This window comes from Dipodomys ordii, unplaced genomic scaffold (assembly GCF_000151885.1).
Source record: "Dipodomys ordii isolate 6190 unplaced genomic scaffold, Dord_2.0 Scaffold9, whole genome shotgun sequence".
In the NCBI taxonomy this organism is placed as follows: domain Eukaryota; kingdom Metazoa; phylum Chordata; class Mammalia; order Rodentia; family Heteromyidae; genus Dipodomys; species Dipodomys ordii.
The window spans coordinates 8,529,300-8,553,297 of NW_012267225.1; the positions used below are offsets into that span (position 1 = coordinate 8,529,300).

General features: G+C 45.7%; 1 protein-coding gene across 1 annotated transcript in view; it reads left to right on the top strand.

The window, feature by feature from the left end:
• The window catches only part of Nid1 (nidogen 1), a 77,947-nt gene extending 74,839 nt beyond the window's left edge, over positions 1 to 3,108 (top strand). The window contains exon 21 of the mRNA XM_013009233.1: positions 1,144 to 3,108. Coding sequence (XP_012864687.1) covers positions 1,144 to 1,265 — 122 coding nt within the window. The 3' untranslated portion in view covers positions 1,266 to 3,108. The remainder of the gene's footprint in view (positions 1 to 1,143) is intronic.
• The last annotated feature ends 20,890 nt before the right edge of the window (positions 3,109 to 23,998 follow it).

Here is a 23,998-nt window from a genome sequence, read left to right on the forward strand (position 1 = left end):
CTGACAGCTGACAGCGCAGCATGAGGACATGAAGTCCTGGGCAGGGTCACAGTGTCTGTGGGCTCAGGGCCAGACAGACCAGACAGGTACTGGGGCTTGAACTCCGGGCCTTGAGTTCTCACTTGACCTTTCTGCTCAAGACTGGCGCTCGACCACATGAGCCCCAGCTCCATTTCCAGTCATTGTGTCTGTTGTTCCTCTTCCTCCCCTACCCCCTCCTCCTCCTTTTTTTTTTGCCAGTTCTGGGGTTTGAACTCAGGGCCTAGTTGCTGTCACTGAGTTCCTTTTTCTCCTGGCTGGTGCTATACCACTTGAGCTACAGCACTACTTCCGGCTTTTTTTTTTTTCTGTGATTAATTGGAGATAAGAGTTTCATGGACTCTCCTACCCGGTCTGTCTTTGAAGCACAATCCTTAGAACTCAACCTCCTGAGCAGCTGGGATTACAGGTGTGAGCCACTGGTGCCCAGTTGTTATGTCTGTTTTAAGATGAGGAAATGAAGGCCATGGCCCAAAGTCACACAGAGGCCACCCAGAGCTACAGGCAGAGGCCTCTTGCCAGGCTGCCTCTTGTGGGTCTGTCTCCTTAATCTGCCTTTCCTCCTGATTTCCATCTCTGTGAGATTGGACTGCCAGCTAGAGAAGGAGGACTTTGTGTTTGAAATTCCAACTCTGTGGATGGGACAAGCAGTATAACACCTGCCTAGGCCCTGAGTTCAAACACCAGGACTACCAAAAAAGAAAGATTGTGAAGGCAAGAGTAGTGGCGCACATCTGTAATCCCAGCCCTCAGCAGGCTGAGACTGGGAGGGGGGGGATCATGAATCTGAGCTTAGCCTGGCCTCCACAGGAAGGCCCTTCCTCATAGACAGAACTCGGGGCTCTGTTACAGTTGGGGGGCCCTCTCTGAGATCTGCTTAGCCTCTGAGTCTGTAGAGCATCCAAGGCAAGAGTCTGAGGCCTTGCCCATCCGCCTTAGTGACAAGGTGACAGAGCTCAGGATGGCGAGTACTTAGCACAGTGATCCCCGTTCCCTTGGCTTCTTAGAACCCTGGGTGGGGTTAGTGAGAAAGACCCTCCCTCTGGACGGCCAGCCTTGGGATTGGGTGGGAGGAGAGGCAGGACTGACGTCTGCTTTCTCTAGGCCACAACTACTGCTCTGTGAACAATGGTGGCTGCACCCACCTCTGCCTGGCCACCCCGGGGAGCAGGACCTGCAGCTGCCCGGACAACACTGTGGGCGTCGACTGTATCGAGCGGAAGTGAAGACGGAGTGCCTTGTCTCCTCACCAAGTGTTTCATGCCACACCCCACGTGAGGACACTTGGTCTGGACCAGAAACTGCCCTACAGCAGAGAGACCACTAGGCCCAGCCTGGGCCCAACAACCTTCCCCCCACCCCTCCTCATTGGGTGTCCCCGCCCCCACGTGAGAGTCGGACTCCTATGATCACACAAGCTTCTGGAGTCTGGAGTGAACGTGATGCACCCCCCTCCTGCGTCCTCACACACGCCCCCTCCTGGCTGCCCTCCACGGACCACATGCATCCTTTCCGGTGCCTTCTGGTGCCTTCTGGGCTCAGCCTTTATGCTAACGCACTCACCAGCCCAGTAGCTCAGCATAAGCAGCCAGGGCCTGCCTTAACAAGGCAGTGAAGGAGGGCACTACCCTTCCCGGACTCTGTTGGTGCTGGCTTCCCTGTACTCCCAACCTTCTACTCCGTACACCTCCATCCTGCCTGGATCCCTGCCGCGGAATGCCAGGCCTTTCCATCGTGCCCTGCCCCGCCCTGCCCTCCTGATGTTACCCCTCAGAGAGACTATTGGGATTTCAGTGGAATGCTTAGGTTGTTAAAGGCTTAAGTCAAAGAAGGAGGAAGTTAGGTGGAAGCAATGTTAAGATACAGGGGAAGATGTCTGAGCCTAGAGCACCGTTTCTATACAGCTTAAATTATGCCAAACATTACCGAGTGCTTCCCCTTTGCCCAGAGCACCTGCATCTCGGCGTGTGGTGTCCGGTGTCTGCTCTTGGCACCGATGTCCAGCCACCTCGTGGAGGCCATCCGTGGTGGCCTGCTACCTTGCCCTCCCCACCTCCTCCCCTCCCGGGCCTTGTGTCTGAGAACACTTTCAAACATGAACTTGCTTTTTCATTGACCCCTCTAGCTTGGCCATTGTTGGCAGTTTTTGTTGTTGTTGTTGTTGTTGTTTTAATCTAAAGATACAGTCCAGAAAGTTCTAATTGAGCATTTCTCCTGATGCTCTAGACCTTTGCTCATTGGGCTAATTCAGGGGACCGTGTTGGTATGGTTGCAAGGGTGTTTCTAGAACTGACTTTTCTGGTTGCTTCCCAGAATCTTAAGCCAGTGGATTGAAAGCTGAGGAGTTTCGGTCAGTAGAACGTGGGGGTGAGGAAGTAGAGAAGCTTTAGTGTGAGCTTTACAGAGAGACTGATGGAGAACAGGGGTGGAAAACCCTGGAGGAAGGAGGGAGGAAATCCTGAAATAACCCCAGAGATGAGCCAGTCCATTGCACTGAAGAATGCTTATGAATGAAGAATTTCCCTGGTTCGGGTGGAGAGCCCCCCTCCACTGCCGGCCCCCCCCACTCAGCCCCTCCATCGCCCTTGCTTTGGCCTTACCTTCCCATGCTCAGGAGGACCTAAGCGCCTGGAAGACAATCTTACCTTACAGGATTGGAAGCTGTTCTGAGAGACAACTGTACCCCCAAGAATCACGAGAGTTGGGGAACATGTGGGTCTTGTATGTAGCCAGCCCCTTGACTTTCACTTTTTTTTGGTATTTATCATTTACATATCAAACCCTCTATAACAAGTACTGACCCCCATGTATAGTTTTTGTGGCTGTTTTTATTCTTGTTACTAGGTTCATCCTAAGATGTTTTACATAAGTTCTGAAGCTGTGGAAACCACTAAAGGTGCTTATTAACTGTCCCTCACATTTATACAGATACCAGGTGATACATCTGTACAAAGAGCAGTGCAGAAATTTTTTAAAACGTTTCAAAGAAAAATCATGTGAATAATTCTGTTTTCAATAGGATTTCATAAACCTAAGTACATAAAAAGAAAATCTTCTTTGTGTTTTTTTTAATAGGTGGTGCGTGCTTTAACCAGGTGAATAATTAATTGCATGGTATATAATGGTGGTAGATCCTTGGTAGCCATTGTGTCTGTATCCAAGGGGACCTTGGTTGACAAAAACCCACGAATGCTCGGGGTGCAGAGAGCTCAGCACTGGACTGTGGGTGCTTCATTCATTGTTCCTCATAATGTGCCCCCCCCCAACTTTAACTAAAGACATGCAATCTTCCAACAAATCTAAAACAATCACTTAAGCCTACTAGACACATTTTACTTTGGGAGATTTATTTCACAAAATGAAGGGAAAGTGTGCCTGCCAGTCACATCCCATCAAAACACAGCTGAGACCCAGCTTCCTCCCATCCGCGGAGCTGTGTAATTACTTTTTTTTTTAAATTCTTTTTGTCGTTATTGATCTCTGCACCATCTACATCACCTGTCATCTTCGAATAAGGCGGACTTACTATTTCACAGTGCTTCCTCTTACCAAGTGCCCTTGGCGAGAGCTGGATCCTTTTATCTGTCCCCTGTCTGTGCTATCCACCAGCTGCTGGCCCAGCAAGTCCAGGCTGGCATCTTGCTCTTTGTAGACTTAAGAGCACAGCTCATTCCCTGGTGCCCTTGCAGGGAGAGACTGCGCACTCTGGAGCCAACCCTGTTACCTGTAACCAAACAGCCACAAAGACACCGGGAACACGCAAAGGTGACCAACGCCTGCTTCCAGAGGCTCCAAAAGCCATATCAACTGCACACCTGCCGTGGCTTTAAGACAAGCGCCATCCAGCAGTGGTGGCTGCTGGCAATGAACTTGCTCCCAAACAACTTTCAGAATTTCTTCTTTCCCCAATGAAACCAACCTTTTGTTCTCCAGGCACAGCAGAGGCCAAGCTGGCCTATCTGTGTGTCCTGCGATTCAGCGCTTTCTATTTACCTTACTCAGCCCTTTACTTTCATGCAAAGCAACGTGTCAGGTGGTGACATATCAAGACACAGCCAGCAAGGGAATTAAAAAAATAATGTTTCAATTATACAAATCTGTGGGAGAGGAAAATGATCATTTATCACATGTTGCAGAGTACAATGATCAGATCGAGGAGATTAACATTTACACCTCTTAAACATTGAGAACTTTAGACCAACATCCATCCACCAGGTTGTAGGCTCAGTACCCCCTCTCCTCCAAAGCTGCCTCTGTGGATTTAGCACTGAGCAAATCTCCTGCGAGTTGACATTGTTAAAATGGCGCAGATGTTAAGGAAGAGTGAAAAGGCGTAAGGGACAGATCTGAGAGCGGCATCCTAGCTGCCTGTGCTCAGGTGAACACAGGTGACTTAGAGTCCAGCCCGTGATCTCGGCCTGGTAATTAGTAATTAAATCCCGCCTGTCTTTTCCCAAGACAGTTCCATAACACACCAACAGAGGGCAGTCGGAGCTGCTTAATGCATGAAGTGGGGAGGGAGAAGAAGTAGGCACTCCTAAAACCATCAGCCTTGGATCCTGTCTCTGCCTATAAACACCACTGTGGGTTAAGCTGCCAGCACTGAGTACCTCGTGATGGGGATCAGCTCTGATCTGCGGTATGGAAAGGAAACAGACTGACTTTAAACCATAGGGGCTGAGCTCACGCTGCCAAGAGCTTTTCTCTAAGCCAACACCACCATAGAATGCGAGCAAGGATTTGGGAGGAAAAAGAGTATGTTAGCAGCAGCATCAGGGGCTTTTCTGACGTGATTGTCAACAGCCAGCTCCTGTCTGGCCCTTTGTGTTCTTTGACAGCTCCCTGAGAGCGAATCCGATGAGCCACTGACGACAATTCTGGAGGACAAAAACAATTCTGGGGAAAACCTGCTGGGTTTATTTTATTTTATTTTTTGGTCAGTCATGAGGCTTGAACTCTGGGCCTGGACACTGTCTTTGAGGTCTTCAGCTCAAGGTGAGCGCTCTACCACTTGGGCCACAGTGCCACTTCCAGATTTCTGGTGGTTTATTGGAGATAAGAGTCTCACAGACTTTCCTGCCCAGGCTGGCTTTGAACCGTGATCCTCAGATCTCAGCCTCCTGAGTAGCTAGGATTACAGGAGTGAGCCACCAGCACCTGGCAACAACCTGTTGTGTTCTCACTTAGGGAAGGCCTGGAAGGAGACCCCAACATTCTTAACAGTGGTCCTCTCTGAGGGGGCCAGTGGTGTGGTGGTGTGAGTGAGTAGGATCTGACTTTCCATCTTATGCTGTCCTCTCCTGTTGCTGGAATGTTCTATAAGCAAGTGTTATGGTAACAACAAAAAGAATTTCTGGTTGAGACAGGTGGATTGGAGGTGTGTGTGTGGGGGGGAGGATGGAGGGAGGGGGGAGAACTTTGGCCAAATGCAGAACCTTGAAAACAAGAGAGGGGAAGGAAGGTGCCTGGTTCCCTTTGCTGCAGTAATTGGGTGATTCCACGCTCCAGGGGACAGACCTGTGTGGAATAGGGGAGTGTGCAGACCTGCCCAGGCGCAGGCAGAGGGAGCCAGCCTGCTGCTGTGCCTCCCCCCTCCCCCTCCCCCAGACTCCCAGGGCTGACCGTGGGCGCCCAGCATGGAGGCTGCCCTGAGGTTAGGCTGCCAGTCCGCTCTGGGGAGTGCTCAGGTCACTCGCCGCATCTCTAGGGCTGCGTTACCCATGGCTCTGTGCGCCTTGCTGCAGTTCCTGTGAATGTGACAAAGAGGAAGATGTGGCTGGGATAGAGAGGGTGGGGTGCAGGCCTGGGGTCCTCTGCCCTTTGCCCCCTGGCCAGGGTGCTATGGATGCCCGCAGAAATGGCTCAGCAGGGCGGGAGAAACGGCACCTACCTTCCCAGAAGCGCTCAGGACGTGGGGCACCCTGTCAGGCCAGGCCTGGGTGGGGGCTGCAATGGCTGGGCTGTGGGGCCTGGGGCAGGAGGAGAGTCAGGTTACACGTGGCTGCCCAGGCAGCGAGGGCCACAGCAGGTGGCAGGTGGACAAATGTTCTACAGTTCCTTCCAGTGTTGGTCCTGAGGCTGCAGTGAGAGAGCTGTTGTAAACAGTTTACCTCGTGGTGTGTGTGTGTGTGTGTGTGTGTGTGTGTGTGTGTGTGTATCCATACTTGGGCTTGAACTCAAGGCCCAGGCACTGTCCCTTAGCTTTTTTTGCTCAAGGTTGGCACTCTACCACTTTGAGCCACAGCTCCACTTGTGGCTTTTTGGTGGTTAATTGCAGATAAGAGTCTCATGAACTTACCTTCCCGGGCTGGCTTTGAATTGTGATCCTCAGATCTCATCCCGAATAGCAAGTGTTGGGAAAATGGAGAAGGGAAAAGGAACAGGCAGGACTCGATCATCAATAGGCGAGGGCCATTTATAGAGGAGCAGCCAGGGGCACAGACCTTCCCACAGGTTTGGAGGTGGTACCAGAGAGCTGGAAAGAAGCTTGGTTTTTATAGGAGGTCTGAGGCAGGAGGCAGAGGTGAATGAAAAAGCCACCAGGTCAAGGGAGGTGGGGGCTTTTCGGTTGGGCCCACAATGGGATGCCTACAGCCGGGCTTTGGTGGGCTGCCCTGCCTGCACATCAAACAAGTTGGCACATGCCTGGGCTTTGCCTGGCGTCTGTATGGGCCTGGGACAATAGGGTGGAGGTCGATCCTTCAGACTCCATCTTTAGACACATAAAATGATCGGGCTAAGAGGGGAGAGGCAAGTCCTTCAGTTAGGATGACAGGTGTGAGCCCACTTTAAACGCGGAGCATCCTCTTTTGTGATGAGAGAACTCTTCTCTTTTTCTTTTTTTGTGAAGGGAGGAAAGATTATTTGGCCACAGGGTTAGAAGCCTGAGGTTTCTGCTTGAGCTGAAACCACCATGCGGGTTCCTGTCGGCGTGGATGGGCTCGCAGTGGACAGTGAGCAGAAGGAGGGCTACAAAGCCTCTCCCCTGGCTGTTCTGAAATCTGTAGTCCATTCTTTTTTATATATTATCATCAGAAAGGTGATATGCAGAGGGATTACAGTTATATAAGTCAGGTAACCAGTACGTTTCTTTCTGGATAATATCAACCCTTTCCTCACTCTCTCCCAGTTAATAATGTATTTTTGAGAACTAAAGTCACTCTACTGTACAATAGCACCCCAAAACTTGTCTCTCTTCTCCAACTGTAACTTCATATCCATTGATCAACCTCTTCCTTACCCTAGGCTCTGGAAACTACCCTTCTGCTCAATCTCTCTCTTTCTCTCCCTCTCCCCCTCCCCTCCCCCCTACCCCCCGCCCTGCACCGTGTTACTTGGTATTTGAACTCAGGGCTTGAAGTTACTTGTCAAACATTCTACGGTTTGAGCCACACCATTTTAATTTTTCACTTAAGGTCTTCTTTTGCACGAGGCTAGCCTGGGGCCGTGTTTTCCCTCCTGCCCTTCCAAAGTAGCTAGGATTACAGGCATGTACCACTACACACCTGCCTTGCTTTTTTGGGTCTGGTCATGGGGCCTGAACTCTGGGCCTGGGCGCTGTCCCTCAGCTTTTCAGCTCAAGGCTAGCGCTCTACCACTTGAGCTACAGCGCCACTTCTGGCTTTTTTTTCCTTTTTTGTTATGTGGTGCTGAGGAATTGAACCCAGGGCCTCAGGCATGCTAGGTAAGCGCTCTACCACTGAGCCACCTTCCCAGCCCCCTGCCTTGTTTTTTGAGACAAAGTCTCTAACTATTTTTCCTGGGTTGTCTAATTGTGATCTTCATCTTTGTTCCCAGTTCCTACCTCTGCTCTCTATTTCTTTAAAATCGATCATTTTAGATCTTACATACAAGTGAGACCTTGTGGTCATGTTTTGGTTGTCTGGCTTATCTGGCTTAATACAATGCCCTCTATGTTCATCCCTATTATTACAAATGACTAGCTTTTATTTCTTTATGTGGCTGATTAGTATTCTATTGCATTGCTCCTATATTTATTGGTGATGTTTTCACCTGAGTTTTGAGATCTCCACAGCCGCAATCCGAGTCCTTCAGTGCTGTGACTTCTGAAACTCTCTTTTTAGGAGAAGCTCTTGCTATGCCCTGGTGATAGAGACACAGAGTCATTCTGCTGCTTTGAGAAGCAAAAAGTTGTTGGTCATATACTTCACCATTTTTCTTGCAGATTTTACAACCCCAATTGGCACTGATGCAAAGAAACTGATCGCTTCCCCATCCAGAGTATGAGGAGTGCTATAGAATGAGCTCACCATGTCCAAGCGCTTTAAACGCAGGAGAGCACCGGCGCGCGGGGCATTGGGAATCTGGGTCTGGGCTTGGCGAGGGCTCCCACTCCCTTTATACCGTATTCTTTTATTCCTCTACTTCTCAGAGGTCCTGGGGCCTTCTGCAGGAGCAAGGCCCCGTGAAGCCACCCACTGTCAGCGTGATCATGGGCTCTCCAGGACTCCAGCAGGCGCCCACCCGAAACCTGGCCCATGCATGCCACTGTGGGCCAGTATGGTGCTGCTTCCTGAGCTGCTCTCAGTGACAGGGATGTGGTCCTGGGGACAGAGGACATGCTGATTCAGACTTATAGACAGTCCAGAGCGCTAGACTGCCATCCAGCGGCTGCTGAGAAAGGGCAGAGCAGGGCTCTCTGGGCCAACTGCCCTCCAGGGCAGTGGGGGTCAGGCCCCTTGGGCCGTCATGGAAAGCCCACGTGGAGCCGTGGCCTGGGCGAGGGGCAACAGGCCTTGACCACACGGGTGGAACATGACACAGAACACACCCACAAAGAAGAAGCCACCTCTGGGCTTCTCCCCAGCAGACAGTTGCATAGCATCACTGGGGTGAAAGGTCACCCCGGGCACGTAGCCCTCCACCCGGAGGATGGAGAATACCAAAACCTCCAGACACCCAGGCACCCCTGACTCCCTGGGGACCCCTCCCCTTCCGCCCTCCAGAGGGCTCCCTGTGCCTCAGCCTGCTTTCTTCTTTTTACAAGGATTTATTCATTTTAATTTAATTACCTCTGTAAGAGCCGGTCTCCAGGCCCAGCCCCCTGACTGCACACCTGTGAGCACTCCCAGCTTGTTGGGAGGTATAGGTAGGAGGATTGTTGTTTGAGACCCCCTAACCCCCATCTCAAGGAACAAGCCGGCGATGTGGAACACCTCTGTCATCCAGGCAGCACCTCCCTGGAGCTCTGGCCACAGAAAAGCAGGGAGGAGACTGGCGCCCCCCCCCCCAGGACCAGGCCTGTGGGCCCCCCCCCCAGGTCCTCCCTCGCAGGTCACAGTCTTTGTGTGTCTGTCACAGTCATGCAGGCGCGGGAGTCACTGCTGTGGGCTTGGAGGGCTGTGGCAGTGGGTTATTTTGGGCCTTTTGAGAGGCCCACTTTCCACAGGAATGGCCGCGGTATTAAGCAGCTGACCTCACTGGAACGGAGCGCAGTTCCATGGTGCTCTCTCCGCCTCTGGGACAGTGAGACATGCTGAAGTCACTCTGAGCTGCAGCAGGAGGGGGGAATCAGTCATCAGGAAAAGAGCTCTGGGCTGGGGAGTTGGCCCAGGTGAATGAATGCACCGGGCCCAGTCCAGGCTCTACTCTGCAGCTTGTAATAGCTAAGTACTTGCTGATTGAAGGACTGATTTAAAGAAACAGAGAATGTCCTTCAGGGCTGGGCTGGTGGTGCATACCTGTAATCCCAGCAACTTGGGAGACCAAGTAGGAGGATTGTCATCCAGCCCCCAGCAAAAGCCCTTACCTGAAAACGACTGAAAGCAAAGATGGCTGAGGGTGTGGCTTAAGTGAGGAAGAGCTTGCTTAGCAAGTTTGAGGCCCTGAATTCAATTTCCACCACCACCACCACCACAACTGGCAAAAGAATAAGAAATAGAAAAGACAACTTAAAGGAACATAAATGTATGTCAGGGAGGAAGGAAGGTGGGGACGGAAAGCAACAGAACAAAACTGTTTTAAGGCCCCCAAGTTCTGAGTGTTCTACTCCTTCCCCAAAGGACAGACAAGCCACCAAAGAGAAATAGACAGCATCTTTCTGTGACAAGTAGCTCCTGTGTGCATGCTGGCACACTGAAAGGCCCTCTCGCCCTCCACAGCCACAGATGCATTTTTTTCCCTCCCAATTCTGGGAGAGCTTACAAGGATTTGTGAGTTCAGGGTGCAAATGACAAGATAGAGCACTCAGAACTAATTGTTTTAAGGCCACCAAATTCTGAGAGCTGTACTCCTTCCCCAAAGTACAGACAAGCCATTGAAGTGGCTTGGGAGTGTTTGGGAGCTCAGGATGCAAATGACAAGATAGAGTTCTGAGTGTTCAACACCTTCCCCAAAGGACAGACAAGCCACCAGAGAGAAATAGACAGCGTCTTCCTGACACAGGCGGTTCCTGTGTGCCTTGAACTGACAAAAGCCCCTCTCACTGTCCAGAGCCACACAGGTCCATTTTTTCCCACCAATCTGGGAGAGCTGATGAGTGTTTGGGAGTTCAGGATGCAAACAACAAGATAGAGCACTCAGATTTTCAGAATCATGACACCTCCAAAAAGATAAATATACACTCAAACTGCAAAGAAAAGAAAGATGACATCATACTTCTCTTGGGATGGCCTTCCTAAGGTATGAAGAGAATAGTCTTTGGGGTACATAATTTATGAATGTTACAAACTCATCTGAAAAATAAAAGAATTTTCAAATGTGGATGCCCTTAGAGCTTGCAGTGACAGATTAGCCTAAAGTCCCACAAAGAGATAGACTCACCACCCATCTCCTAGAAGAGGAAACAGCCACACCTAGTTGTAACTAAGGGATCATGACAGCAGTGAATTGCAATGATGAGGTAAGTGATAATGAGAAAGTCAATAATAAATTGAGTGGGATAGCCCTGGGCTAGGGCTCCCAGACAGGAGTTGGGGGCAGGAGCAGGGGGGAACCTTGGCCTTGGAAAATGAATGAAGTTCTACTCCCTATTTGTCATTTTGCTCAGCCAGGCTGGCAGTGGCTCTGGGACCCCTAGCACACATGGTGGAAGTTCTTAGGTTAAAGGATCTCTTCCTCCAGCGATGAGGAGAGATGGCTGGCTGCCCACGGACTTGCTGTTGACTGTCTTCCTGGGTGATCTAATGCTCTCTAGGGCCTTGAAGCTCATGCTACAATACATGGCTCAGGATTACAGGCCAGAGCCTTGGTAACAGATCCCCACCCTTACCCGAGTGAGGACTCAGGACCAGCTGCCCATCAAGACCTCAAGTCTGGATCACCTTTGAATCCACAACATGACCTGTGACAGTAGCATCTGAGAAGGATAAAGATCCCTGCAAGGAAAGAACACGGGTTTCCCTTCCACTGCAACAAATATGACCTTCTGTCTGCCTGCTTAACATGTCTCCAGACCCAAGGTAAACCCTGCTGTTCCAATACACTTCAGGAATTGATATGCCATATAAGCCAAGCTGAGGCTAGCCGTGATCCTCCGGCTTCAACCTCCCAAGGGATGGGATTATAGGCCTGCACCACCATATCCAGTCTATTTTTTTCATCTTTTTTTAAGGCAAAAAAATATATTAAACAATTTTTGTGGACTGCAACTATCTATCTATGCCAAGGAACTGCCTTTGGCAATTTTTTAAACTGCATAATTACAAGCCTTCAAGAGGCGTGCTGTATAATGAAGTTGCTGGTCTAAACTTAACCAGCTCTGTGCTAATTGGTGTCTCTCCTCTTGCAAAATGTAACCTGAAAAATAATGATATGCCTAGAAAATGGTTACAGGGACTCATGCAGCTTAGCATTCAGAGTCAGAAAATGCCCATGAGAAGGCATCGTAGGCAGATTTATTATGACATTTGACAATATGCATATGGCATTAATTATAGTCTGAAGTTCTTACTAGATTACAGTCCCAGACAAGGTGTCAGGTGGCAAAAACACCCCATCCACACTGTCTCATAGCCACGTACCAGTGACCTGATTGTCACTCACACACAGCCTGCTGCACTAGAAGTCCCCAGGCCCAGAGGACAAATTCTAGATGTTCCATCTGGCTCTGGTCTGGTGGGCAGCCAGGTGACACAGAGCTAACGATGAGAAAGCCAGATCTCCCCCACCAGAAACAAAAACCAAAGACACGTGTGTAGGTTAAAGGATAAATGAGAGAATGACTATCAGGATGCAAGCAGAACTCGAGAAGGGGCTTGGGGAATTTTTTTTAGGTAAGAGAATGGTAGAAATGGAGACCAGAGATAGGGGAAAGGATATTTACTTCTGTTTTTGTATCTTTGAATTATTGGTGCTCATAACTAGAAGCAACCTAAAATTTTCAATCTATTCTCTCCAGCATCCTACCAAAAGGGTATCCAGACCCCCGTATACATGCCCTACCCCAAAAGGGATTATTCCCAAAGCAATCCATTTGGTCCTGGATAGCTCTGATGACTAGCAAGTTCATTTTCCTTTTGATCTAAAATCTGTCTTCCTTTGACTGACAGCTGTTAGAGGAAGTGGGGAGTGGCCCCATCCCCTCCTTCTAGTAGAAGCCTGTTGAATGTTTGAGAAGCCATATGCCTACAAGTTTTCATGTTCCTCAGTTTCACACAGATCTGTCTCTGGTCCACTGGAATATCATGATCAATGGTTGTACATATCCGTAATGCAATAATTTGATAAATGTAGCATGTAACATGTAATGATAAAAATTGGGATAAAACATTTGAATGTCTTCAAATGTTTAGCATATATACATGATGAGGACCTGCAGGCTCTGCTCTTTTCGAGCTACTTCAAAATATGTCATAACTAGACTATGTGAGCCTGGTACTCTAGAACACTGAGGCTCGTTCCTCCTGTAATAATTGTATTTTGACACTTACTAGCTAACATTCCTCCATCTTTTCTCTCCTACTTTTCATAGACTGTGGCCACTGTTAAAGTGAAAATATCTATTTAAAAGTAGAAAAGAAAAAAAATTAAGATCTGTGAATTAAATAAATGTGTGGGAGAATTGGTAATCAGGAACTGTGAAAGGACCATTTTCTCAGAAGGTTGAGAGTCCTTGACTGTAATCTCCTGCCTGTAAAGCTTATGAGACATTCACTCATTACCTCTCATCTAACTTTCAGTAGTTAGCGGGCATTCTCTGATACATGTTGGCCCACAGATCATCATTCTGACCCTCACCTTCATGTTCTATGACAGCATTCTCTTTGCCTGTGTCTGTGTCTGAACTTTCCTTTTTTTTGCCAGTTCTGGGGCTTGAATTCAGGGCCTGAGCCTCTCTGTGCTCAAGGCTAGTTAGCACTCTACCACTTTAGCCACAGCCCCACTTCCAGCTTTTTCTGTTTATGTGGTACTGAGGAATCAAACCCAGGGCTTCATGCATGCAAGACAAGCACTCTACCACTAAGTCACATTCCCAGCCCCAAACTTCCCATTTTTATGGGGACACCAGTCAGGATGATTAGGAGACCAACCTACTCCAATATAACCTCATCTCTCATTAAATCTGCAATGACCTCGAAACCAGGTCACATTCTAGAGTACTAGGAGATAATGTTTGCTTATTTGTTTGTTTGCGTGGTACTGCAAGTTGAGCTTATGGTCTTGCACTTGCTGGACATACAAAATTGTCAATACAGGCAGATGAGGGAGAGGCCTGACAACAAGAACCAGTGAATGAGAAGCCCACGTGTCTGTCTCGTCAAGTACCAAATGATTACTTGGATGTGACACAGCCCCAGGCTGGATATTCCCCACCTCTGGTCCACAGCCTGAAATTAAGGTGTTGGCCTGGTGTGTTTCCACTGAGGGCTTGCCTCATTAGTACGTAGATGGCTTTCTTCTTCTTTGGTGTGTTACCCATGATAGTTTGCCTATCTATATCCTACATTCCTCTTCCAATGAAGACAGAAATCGTATCAAATTAGGGTACACCCCCATATGACCTCATTCCACCTTAACCCCCCTCAAGAGCCCTACCTCCAAATTCAGTCACTTCTAATACAGCAAGAATTTCAACATATGAATTGGAAAGCTCTGAGAAACAGCAGTTCTGCTTTTCCCACCCCACCCACAAGGGAAAAACCCTGGATCTAGTCTATAGATGGGTGTTTCTTAAGCTTGCAGATAACTCTGTGTGTCCATCATGAAAAACCAAAACTACAGAGGCCCTCAGTAACGATCTAGGCCCAGTTCAAGCTAAAAAAAAGGTGCTGCATGTTTTTCTCCATTACACAAAGAACTAGCTGAGGGCAACAATTGTAAAATCCCTTTCTGCACTGAAATTTCTTGGCACAGAGGGAAGAAAATAGTCCAAAGCCTAATTCTTCTTTCCTCTTAGACACTGCTACCCTTCATGGCATCCTGATAAGAAATAGTACATTTGGGGTTCGAGAGGAAATGTAAAGAAACTCAGAAAAGTTACAGGAAGATCAACTTCTAGCCAATCAGGTGTTCCCCAGTAATACAGTTGGGCAGGATACTTATTGCATTCTGCCTAAGTGCTTTTGCAGCCGAAAGCTATCTGGAAAACATCAAGGGGACCTGTCCTTAGCTTCTGCATGCAGCTGCAATGGGACTCCTCTGAGAGCGAATTTGCACAAAGAGTGTGGTATGCTAATTAAAATGGAATTCTGTGTGGATATTTTGCTGGTGGATCAGTTAAATGCAGTTAGCATCTCGGGCAGAAAGGGTACTGTGGGAAAGAGGCTGAGCTAGGTGCATTGTGGGTGGAATGGAGTGAGGCCTTGGCTATTGGGCTGAAGGGAGTTGACTCTACATTCTCCTTGGGGGCTTTGTCATCGTGACATGATATCCCCAGCACCAGGTCTGTACAATGGATTCATGTCATTCTTAAGCTTATACCATCTTCCTTTCTACTTTCTGTCTTGTTCACCCACCAAGAGGAACATAATATGCTAAAATCAGATTGATACATGTCATGTTCATCTGTAGCCTACTGGTCATTTGAGATGATGCACTGCATAAAGAACCTTTAGAAAGAGAGGAAAGAGGCAGGTTCCAAACGAAGAGATACAGTGGACAGGGGACCAGGTCTGACTAATTACTGGAGAAATATGAATGTACTGGAAGCAGCAATTTTTCTCCTTCCCCCAGGGGCAAGATGAAGAGGCCTACAAATAGGAGACCAGAAAGAGTGGACGATAAAGCATGTGAAGGAAAGCACAGTGACTTTCCTATAGGTAACACCAGGAATGCAGGGGAAAGGGAAAGTAAACGAAACAGGATTTCCCCAGAAATTGCAGTGTATCTGTGAATTGGTTGATGTGTGCTCTGTCTTATTAACATTAGAAAGTAAACCCACACAGCACAGGATAAAAATTGAGAGATGGGCTGGGAAGGTGGCTCAGTGGTAGAGCGCTTGCCTTGCATGCCTGAGGCCCTGGGTTCGATTCCTCAGCACCACATAAGCAAAAAGAAAAAAAAAAGCCAGAAGTGGCGCTGTGGCTCAAGTGGTAGAGCGCTAGCCTTGAGCTGAAGAGCTGAGGGACAGCGCCCAGGCCCAGAGTTCAGGCCCCACAACTGGACCCCCCCCCAAAAAATTGAGAGAGATGTGGGGGGATGGTAAGGCCAGGTGCCAGTGGCACACGCCTATAATCCTAGATACTCAAGAGGCTAAGATCTGAGGATCATGGTGGAAAGCCAGCCCGGGCAGGAAAGTCTGTGAAACTTTTATCTCCAAATAACCACCAGAAAACAGGAAGTGGTGCTGTGACTCAAGTGGTAGAGCACTAGCCTTGAGCTGAAGAACTCAGGGACAGGACCCAGGCCCAGAGTTCAAGCCCCATGACTGGGGGTGGGGGGAAGAGAGAGACAGAGACAGAGAGACAGAAACAGAGAGAGACAGAGACAGAGAGAGAGAGACAGAGAGAGACACAGAGAGAGAGAGAGCAGCAGCTTTCTGTCATGAAGGGCAGAGTACCCCCAATTTTCACACATACACACACTCACAGATCCTTGCAGCTTGCACCTGCAGTAGATTACAGGCAGTCAGAGAGCACACACAGATGGGTTTCCTTTGTCTTATGCTTTGGTTTGGATATTCTTTACGTGTATCCCCTCCCCCCGCCAATATCCACATGCTAAAGGATTGTTCCCCAGGATGATAGTGTTATGGTGTCGGAGAACTTTTACTGAGAAACCTAAGCAACTCCATTTTACTTAAGACCCCATCTCAGTTCTGCAATGTAACTCGTGGCCCACTTTAGCCCCAATGCTAGGAATTTATGACAGAAAGCCATGCACAAATAATTCTTGGAGCCATAGATGGCGTCTGCTTAAGGCAGATGTTTGCCCCCGAGTGACTTTGCCCCTGAGTGACCTAGGGCTAAGAGTTTCAGTTAAAATCATACAATGTTCCAACCAATCGGTTCTTCAGAGCCCAGGGCGAAACATGCCATACATACTGTTGGTCCAGGTGTGACTCATAACCATTTGTGGTGAAGCTATGGACCAAGGATATTTTTCTGTAAAGGTCAACCAATCATATTTGCCCAGCTTAGCTTGCTTTAAATGTTAACCAATCATGTAATTTTTTTTTTTAACGTAAAAGTTCCTTAAAGTTGTTTGTTCAATACTATAAAAAACTGTGCTGATTCTATGCTCAAGGCCTCTTAGCGTCACCGGTTGCCGAGTGCGCGGAGGACCAAGCTTGAGCTTGCAATGAACGACTCTTTGCTGTTTGCATTGATCGTGGTCTCTGGTGGTCTGTGAGGGGGCATCCGAAAACGAGGTACTTCAAGTTCTACTCAGAGACTTGGATTTATCAGTCATCAGTCATTCAGACAATCCAGTGAACTGAGTCATTTTCACTATGTGAACTGCATTTGAAATTCAGGGAAAGTAACTGAATTATGTTTTGTAATCAGAAGACCTTTGTAATAATTAAACCTGGCCGTAGCTCAATCAGGACTATAAAAACTGTAATGTTTTGTAAATTGCTCCTTAGAATTTGTGTTATTTTTCAGAATGGCATTGAAAGAAAGAAACATACACAACTGGTAAAAAGGAGGCTAATTTCTAACATTTTTATAGTATTATTACATGAAAATTTTGAGGCAATGAGACCACACTAGCAGCTCTAATAATGTGCTATATATGTACATAAATTGGTTGATAAATGTCATTGAATGAGTTTTCAATAAATGAGTGTGCTTGGGCACTGTGAAAACTGAAACTCTCCATACTATAACTCTGTGACATCCACTTGGAGTTAATACACTTTTTGAAATTCAGAAACCTGTGCCTTTTAGACTTTTTGCTAACTTTGTCATGCAAGGTCTCTCACTTGCAATAACAGTCCCCAAGTGCCTAAAGCTGGAACTCCAAATGCTCCAACAACACAGTCAGTCTAAATAACTTCCAAATAAGTATTACTGAAATGATAATGAAAGAAAAATTTGAAGACTTATGATAGTTTAATAGACAGTTGTATAGGTTTTCTTTTGTCTATAGTAGCTCTTGGGTTTCTAAGTTTTCTATTCACACCTGGATTGCACCTTGATTACATTTCCCTAAGATCCCTGCTTCCTATCATTCAGAACAGAAAAGTGATTATGGGCGGAAAACAGCAGCCATTGTCAGTGCAGTCAGTTATGTTGAAATTCTATGGTGTTTTTATTCTTCCCAGATGGCACCTGAAAACAGCCAACTCCACAGCTGTCAGGTTAGCGCCATAGAATACATCTCAAATGCTAATGATGTCACATAAACTACATCAACAACTTGCCCTAAAACGCTTACAGTCACCACAGGTGATTGATGAGTATGTATGCCGCTGCCAACTTTCAGCATCCTTATTTCCCTCTAATAATGAGATCCTTGTTGCCCTGAGCCAATAAGTTCTAGCATCATATTCTGTGTATGTATTTCCTAAGGTCATTACGATGCTAAATCTCTTTCAATGAGACTTTTTAGATGTTAACATTAAAAGGAATGAATGCTAATGGTTCATTCAGGAAATGCAAAAATAAGGGTAGAAAGAAATGGGAGGTGTATGAGGAATGTCATCTGTTCACCACGATGTGAGGAAGTAATCTAATTTAAAAGAAAGACAGGTTTTGATTTTTTATGAAAACTATTCTTTCTTGAAAAAGTTGTTCTTGAGATATATTTTGCAGTTTGCATAGTAGAATGTTCTTGAGAGGGAATGAATTTTCACTTAGTGCCTTACATTTGTTAGGTAGGGTTTCTTCTCTGACCTATATCTAGGCTTTTTTACACTTAAAAAAAAATTGAGATGAGGTCACTCTTCCTGCTAAGGCATATGAGTGGATGCCAGTCTGCCAATGCAGAAACAGTTTAACTCACCAACACTAAAGAGCTGCAAGGATGTCAAACTCATAATCCTTCCTCTCCAGGTTCCCAAGTAGACTAAGGTATGTGCTCCCAAGCCTGCTGGGATTAAGAGTGATATGTAAACAGAAAATTAAAAATAGATACCATATTTTAAAGGACCTACTTTGGAAATTTCATTAAAGCAATTTATAATCTCTTTTTATGTGTTGACTTTTGTTTCTAATGAGTAGTCAGGCATTAATCTAAAGGCTGAACAGGGCAAATGAACTTTCTCTGATGGCTGGGGAATTTTTTTTTTTTTGGGTCTGGTCCTGGGGCGCTGTCCCTCAGCTCTTCAGCTCAAGGCTAGCGCTCTACCACTTGAGCCACAGCACCACTTCCAGCTTTTTTCTTTTTTGCTTATGTGGTGCTGAGGAATTGAACCCAGGGCCTCAGGCATGCAAGGCCAGTGCTCTACCACTGAGCCACCTTCCCAGCCCCTAAGCAAATCTTTTTTTTTTTTTGGGGGGGGGTCCGGTTGTGGGGCCTGAACTCTGGACCTGGGTGCTGTCCCTCAGCTCTTCAACTCAAGGCTAGTGCTCTACCACTTGAGCCACAGCACCACTTCTGGCTTTTTTCTTTTTTGCTTATGTGGTGCTGAGGAGTCGAACCCAGGGCCTCAGGCATGCAAGGTAAGCGCTCTACCACTGAGCCACGTTGGCTGGAGAAATTTTGTTGCTGTTGCATTTCACTTAAATATGTTCTCTAAATTTCACTTTCCTTTATTTACCTGCCTGTGATTCCAAAAATCAGAGTGGTAGAGATAAAGAAGTACTTAGTTTCATGGATATTCATAAAGTGTTTCTGCTAAGGATCTGGTTTTGTAGAACGTCAAGCAAGTGGAGGTACATGAGGAAAATGTATTCTATAATTCCTCTATTTTATGAGGAAAATGATTCTATAATTGCTAACAGAACAGATAATTATATTAAAAAACAGCTGTAAGTCACATGCTAGTAACTTATACTTGTAATCCTAGCTACTCAGAAAACTGAGATCTGAGGATCATGATTCAAACCCAACTTGGGCTTGAAAGTCCCTGAGACTTTTATCTCCAATTAAATCAGTAAAAAGCCAAAAGTAGGACCCTGGTTCAAGTGGGAGAGCATCAGCCTTGAGTGAGAAAGCTAAGGGGACAGCACCTAAGCAAGGAGTTCAAGCCCCAGTACAGACACAACAACAACAACAATCAAAGATCTTTATGGATCTTTTCCATCAATATAAATATATTCATGTGTATATATCCATGGTTTGCTCCTCCCACTTGGCTGCATGCAACAGCATGATAATGAGAGCTATTTTTTAAATTTTTGAAACATAAAAACCCTGTATATGGAGGTTTGAATTAACATGTCAGATAAGAGTCCAGTGCCTCCAGATTAGAATCACCTTTTTTGTCATTGTCCCTTATGCTGTCTGGACCTTTCCCCCAGACTCATTTCACATTTCCCACTTCCTTAATCATATATATGTATTGAGTATTCATTCTTAAATGTTTCAAACTAATAACTGTGGATATCAAAATGCTCAGAAATACCTTGCAGCAAGGCTGAAATGATGAGACTGAGGGAGTTAGAAGGTCTTTGGGTATCAGTGTAGAAGACATAGGTAGAAGAGATATAGGCTCGCACAGACATGTGTAATAATCTTCAGTTAAGATAAAAGACACTTCAATGAAGAAAAAAAGATATTTGAAAGAAATGGTATAACCATTCATATCTAACAATGAGAATGAACAGTGGGTCTAACTTTCAAATACTTGGACATCTTATTCCATGGTTTGGAAATGTACAGAAAGCTTTTTGAGATAGAACATTTTTATATGGCATAATTCAAATTTACCAATACTAGGACATTCCTTATCCAAATGAAGCAGACAGAAATAAGGTAAATGATGAAAGATGTATGCTGGAGGTAGAGCCAGACAGATGGAAACGCTATAGTAATATTTGATGAAATAGACTTTAAATGAACAATGAAAAGAAAAGATAATAGTAAAAAGCTAATCAATTAGAAAAATACAACACTTATAAATGTACAAGTTTATAACAACACACCTACAAAATAAGTGAAAACTGAGAATTGGAGGGTGAAGCAGACATTTCAGCCACAATAAAAGGTAGGCCAGTTGGGCAGATTCACAAGCGTATAGAGAAAGTAGTGCTGAGTAGTAGCAGAGGGGCTGCTACTACTACCAGCTGCACTGGATGATGAAAGTGAGCTAAGCAACTCAAGGGTGATGATGGGAGGGAGGGAATGAGAGGGAAAAAGGGAACAGCTGACACTTAGTGAAAGGAAAGAAATGTACATATCACCCAATTTAGGTGGCTCATGTATGTGACTCATGTAAGTAATCCTAGCTACACTGGGGAGACTGAGATTTGAGAATTGCAACTTAAAGCCAGCCTAAACAACCAAGTCTTTATGAGTCTTCTCTCCAACTAAACACCAAAAAGCCAGAAGTGGAGGTGTAGTTCAATTGGTAGAGTACTAGCCTGGACCCAGGTCCCGGGCAACCACAAAAAAATAATGTAAGTTAGAAAAGAGAAAATGGAAAAATACCTTGATTAGATCAAGATTGTGTTTTTAAGTTTACCTTAAGGAAAATACTCAATCAATCATACTTTCCATGTTATTACTCTCAACTCCCATGGCATCTACCGTACAGCAGAATTGCTCTGCCTTGGAATCTGTGCTCCAACTCAATCTTTGCTGGTTTCCTGTAGGTTTGGGGGGAGGCTGCAGGTATCAGGGGAGCACTGTGTACTCACTGCACAGAGGTAGGTGGCTGAGCCACGGAGCTGGGAGCCTCTGATGTGCAGGGAAAGATAAAGGCTGGCTCTATTAAGATACACTGAGAGCCTTCCTTCATCTTTATCACAATGGGAGTATGCAGACACCAGCAGTTCAGGGTCCTTCCCAGAGTACCGTCTGTACCACCTGAAGTACAGCACTGTTCTTGTAAGTGTAGTTGAGAGAGGCGTTGGCTCCCTCTGGGAACACTGAGGGACTCAGGATGCTGCTCTACCTCCTGTTGGCTGCTCACCCCTGCGCAGAGACAAAAGTTACCCAGACAGTTGTTACATAGTACGTGCTCCCTCTAAAGAATCTAAATCCACTCTCCCTAATGAAGGATGAGAGAGTTCATGTTTCTCCTCACATTCCTGAGATAGAGGAAACTTCAAGCAGTAGACTGCAAACTTCATATTCTCACAGAAATGCAAAACTCACAGCTCCTGTGAAGCCACAGGATCACTAATAAGGCATTCAAAGATCTCATCATTCTTTCCCCCTGGTTCAATGATGACTAGATAACAACCGTCAAAGAAAACGAGTCTCATTCAGGTATTTACAGTTACTAGGCTCTCGGAAACACAGCAGGAATCTGGTTTACCAATTAGAAAGAGAGTGAGCCTTTATACAACCCTGCTTTCACCAACAAACTCCTCCCTCCCCTTCGTTCACACACATACTTGAGAGGTTTCTTCTATGACCCTGAAAACACACTGCCATCTTGTGGTGATACTCAAATTTCAGGGTCTTCTTGGATAGATAGTTAACATTGGACATAAAGTTAACTTAAAATTTAAGAGGCATTTTCTCCGCATTCATCTGAGGATTGTTTCGGTGCCTATGCATTTCCTATCAGATTTCAGCTCTTTTCTGAGTTAGAGCGGTGATTTCCAAAAGCCAGTCTCCTGCATTACAAGGCATTTGTAACTCTTATACTGTAGAAATCCGGGGGAGGTCTGTGGGATAGAGCAGTATTTCACATTGCAGGGCTCTTCTTCATATCAGCCTAGGCATCTCCAAGACAAGGTTATATCTTCAAATAAAGGAAGTTCCTGGAATTAAACATAAGCCTTTTCAAAACAGAAAATATTAACATTTGGCATCACCCAGATTCCTACTTATAGTCTGAGCAACACTCATTTTAAATTTTATTTTTACAAAATAATGGATTTCTGTGATGTTTTAATACATACATATAATGTATTGTAGTCATTACTATCATACCTGTCCTTAACTCTCCTCCTCTTCCTGGCTCCTCTCCTTTCTAGTACCCTTCTACTTCTATGTCTTTCTTCTTTTTCTAGAAGTCACATATGAGAGAAAATGTGTAACATTTTTCTTTCTGAGTTTGGATAATGATTTCTAGTCAGCACATTCTCATGAGAGTGACTTCACTTTATTCTTTGTGCTTGATGCTATATTTTGTTTATTCACGTGTCCATCCCTGAGCACCACTTGATTGCACGACTTGGTGGTCATTGTGAATTGTGAAACAATACACATAGGTGTTTAGGTCCATTTACTTTTATTTCTTTGGGCAGTTTCCCAGGAAAAATATAGCTTGATCATGTGATATGTCTATGTCTGCTTTTAATTGTGTGAGGAGTGTCTACACAGATTTGTATAGAAGCTGATTAATTTCATGTCAGCAACAGCGCATAAAGATTCCTTCCCCCATCCTCCTGATAATCCTGTCAGCATTTGTTGCATTTTTTTAAATAGACACTCTTACTAGGGTGTGATAAAAATCTCTATAGTTCTAATTTTCACCCCAGGATTCACTTGCTTTCTGTTCTCTTGTTTTTTTTCTCTCAGTTGCTATAACCATTACATTAATTTTGCTGGAGTAAAATAGTTGCTGTCTTAATGTTTTCTGTCTTATTAGGCTATCTTTTTCGTGGCAATTAAGTGAAGTTTGTGGAGGTGTTCAGTTCTGAGCTAATCGACGCTTCCGTGTTACTTGCTTCTGCAAGAACTAGCTGTGTTGTGTGAAGTAAGGCAAAATTTAGAGAAATCCATAGCTTATCATTTGAAAGAATGAAATAGTAGAAAAAAGAAATTTCAATACACATAAGTTCAGTTTCATCACATGAAGTAGTTGATACCTTATAACACACTGCATGGAGACAGTGATTACAAAGGAAAATCTCATCATAAGTGCAAAGACCTTCACTATCATCCCAAGAACAGACCTGGATCTGAGATATGGTCCAGATGCAGAGATATGGTTCAGGCTTCAGTTGTTTGGGAAACACTGAGCTGCAAAGCACAGAAGGAGGGTGAATTTGCAGGATGGGAGGCTGGGATGTTCAAAACACTATCGACTGTCTTCTTTACCTTTAATTTTTTTTGTCTCCTTGCTTCTTAACAGCTGGGATTAAGAGTAAATATAGGAGTCTTTCCTTAGGATCTGGCCAGAACCAATGGTAGTTGAAGACTGTTTTGTCTTGAGAAGTGCAGTTGAGAAAGAAGGTGCTATCTTCTGGGTCCTCATGAATGAAGGCTGGTTCTGTGGCACACAGACAGCTGCTCACTTGTTTAAATGGAAACTGCACAGGGGAGATGCATTAATTCTACGTTTGATACATTATTTTTTAAAATAATTTTTTATTGTGAAAATACTGTACAGAAGGATTACAGTTACATGAGTAAGGTAATGAGTACATTTCTTATCCAGCACTGTTGCCTCCTCCTTTGTTTTTCCCCTACTATCCCGTCCCTCCCTCCTCAACTACCCCCCACCCACCTTGTAAAATTCTTTTTTAACATAGCATCTTGTATATCTCGTTGTTGC